Source organism: Rhea americana, unplaced genomic scaffold, assembly GCF_003343005.1.
Source record: "Rhea americana isolate MKP2758 unplaced genomic scaffold, rheAme1 scaffold_196, whole genome shotgun sequence".
NCBI lineage: Eukaryota > Metazoa > Chordata > Aves > Rheiformes > Rheidae > Rhea > Rhea americana.
In genome coordinates, this window is record NW_028186105.1 from 1,011,301 (window position 1) to 1,013,845 (window position 2,545).

Consider the following 2,545-nt stretch of genomic DNA (forward strand, 5'->3'; position numbering starts at 1 on the left):
TTGGAGTGAGAGGCTGCTTGGTTTTGTTTACTCCGAAGTATAACGTCGCAAAAAATAAAATAATAAAAGAGGAGACAATAGAAGCCTGTAAAGAGAGCGCTGTCCCCAAGCGGGGACCGGAGCGTCTCTCCAAGAACGTCGAAGGAGATGTGTCAGCACGGTCAGAACTTTGCCCTGGTTTTTCCCCTGCTCAGATACACTCGCATTTACTTTTTCAGGAGAACTTTCCTTTCCTTTCCTTTTTTTTTTTTTTTTTTTTTTTTTACAGCAGAAAATGATCCTGCTGGTGTTTTTCCAACCTTCTCAACTCACGCTGTGCACAGCCCCCCGTCTCCTGGCTGCGTTTCGGAGCCCCCCGGTCCTCGGCGGTGGCCGCCTCCTCTCATGCCTTCTAGCGTAACCCCCTGTGACGTGGCTAGGCACGCCGGGACGCCTCCGGGACCAGGAGGACGTGTAAATGAAACCGGCTTGGCTGCAGAAAAGCGTCCTTCCCATGCTGCCGTGCCGGCAAGGGGGAGCAGCTGGAGGGAGAGGGACAGGACCCGCTGGTGCTCCTGCCTCTTCCCTGGTGGAGATGGTGCCCTTGGGCTGTCCCAGCAYCTCCGTGCTGGGGTTGTCCCAGCTTTTGCCAGTCTTTGACTGCTTCTTGCAGCTTCTCTTTATGTGGGACTGGTGGATGAGATTTATTGAGCTGRGAGGAGAGGAGAGCATGGATGCCTGCTGCAGCACGGTGTTCCYTTAGCCAGTTTAGGTCCTCTAGGTGCCTCAGAGCCTGCTGCATCCCCGGCTCAACCTGAGCTGCCTCCCATTAGCAAACCAGCCTGTCAGGGTTGCTTCCTAGCTCGGAGAGGACAGGCCATGTTGGCCAACTAGCCACAGTGGCCACAGCAGGTCCCAGAGCCAGCCAGAGGCACAGGTAGCTCCTTGAGCACCTCACTGCTCTGGGCATTGCCAGGCCTCTGCACCCATGGTCCTTTCCCCTTGCAGGGACACCACTGGCCAGAGATACTACAGACATGAAGGGTTAATGGGTCATCCTTTACCAGTGGTTTTATTTTGCTGCTCAGGTGTCTGGTGATGACACCTGAAATGGCCTTCAGCCCAAAAGGGGTTTTGTTCTGCAGAAGGAGTGACCGCAAATTGCTGGCTGCAGGATTATTTGTGCCATTGAAATGAAACGTTACCAGCTCTTGAACAAAAGCAGTAAGAGCGGAGTGTTTATTTTGGACCTGCCGCCCTGCAGTGTTTTGGCTGACCCRAGTGCCTTCATGCTTTGCTGATGGAGCAGAGCCCAATTGCTCCCAGACACCGGAGAGCTTTAGAGCCTGGAGCACGGCTCTGCTCCCCACGTCCGGGGGAGGGAYGGGGCTCTGCGGCCAGCGCTCAGCACCAGGCAGGAGGAGATGCTGCGGGGCCCCTCTCCTGCACACGGTTTGCTTTGCACCCCTCTTGCCAAGGCCCATGGGGAGCAAAGCCAGGAGATGCATGCAGGATGTCGCTATGTGAGACCCCACATTTCCGTGGGCCATGGTGGGGTTGCTGCCTCCTAGAAACCTGATGGATGCATCGGAGCCCATGTGGACGCAGCGCTGGGCTGCAGCTGGTGTGCAAGCGCCTGGCGGCTGCCATGGCACATCTTTCCAGGCTCGATGTAGATGTCGGGGCATGCTTTTTTTGGGGGACGCCACTTATGTCCATGGGCTGCATGCTCCTGTGCCCTTCATCCCTCCAAAGCACTTCAGTATCCCGTTCCCGGGCTGCATCTCCACCTCCCTGCAAGCTGGCTGCCCCCGGCCTCGCTCGCGCTGTCACGGCCTTCGYGCAGCTTGCCACCCTCCCCAGCTCTCCACTGCAAGGATGCTTTGAGATGCAGGCAGAAAGCRAAGCCAGCAGTAGGCAGCCATCCTCCACCCTCTTTGGTTCTGAGTTTGCCTCCGGGTCCCATCGTGGCCCTGTTCTGGGTGRTGCGTGCTGCAGACGGGGTCCTGGCTCCCCGTAGCCTTTGGTGGGAAAGGTGTCCCTTTGCTGCCACTCTTGGAGGACACGGTAGGAAAGTTGTGCCAAGCCAGAGCTGGTTGGGAACTGCCAGGGTGCAAAACCTTCCACCATCCAAAAGAAAAGCGGATTTGGCAAAACCTAAACCKTGCTCCAGGGAAGCTTGTTTCTGGGGGGCTCCTAGGGAGCAAACGCTGCTGGGAAGGACAAGGGGGAGCAAAGCCCCCCGAGCCGCGTGCGCGGGCCTGCTGGTGCCTGCACCATGCCGCGGGCGGCGGGGACCACCCGTGCTGTGCTTCAGCGGAGTTTGCTGCGCCGTGCCGCCTCCCCGCCGCCTCCGGCTGCCCGCGCGCCTCCGCTTTTGTTCAGCAGCAGAAAAACGTCCAAAAATCTCAAACATTCTGGGGACAGGAAAGCAGCTTCCCGCCCTGCGCTAATCACAGGGTCCCGAAGGGCCGCGCGAGGAAGGGCCCCGCGCGGCCCACCCATGCCCGCCGGCCCGGCGCGAGCCTCTGCCTGGCCGCGCGCCCGCCGGCCCCGGCAGGGCGCA

At 59.1% G+C, this 2,545-nt stretch overlaps 1 protein-coding gene across 1 annotated transcript in view; it reads left to right on the forward strand.

Annotated features, from left to right (window-relative positions):
* The first annotated feature begins 268 nt into the window (after positions 1-268).
* IL11RA (interleukin 11 receptor subunit alpha) overlaps positions 269-2,545 on the forward strand; it is a 12,351-nt gene continuing 10,074 nt past the window's right edge. Inside the window, exon 1 of the mRNA XM_085303066.1 lies at positions 269-453. Within this exon, the coding sequence (XP_085159192.1) occupies positions 385-453 (69 nt within the window). The 5' untranslated portion in view covers positions 269-384. The remainder of the gene's footprint in view (positions 454-2,545) is intronic.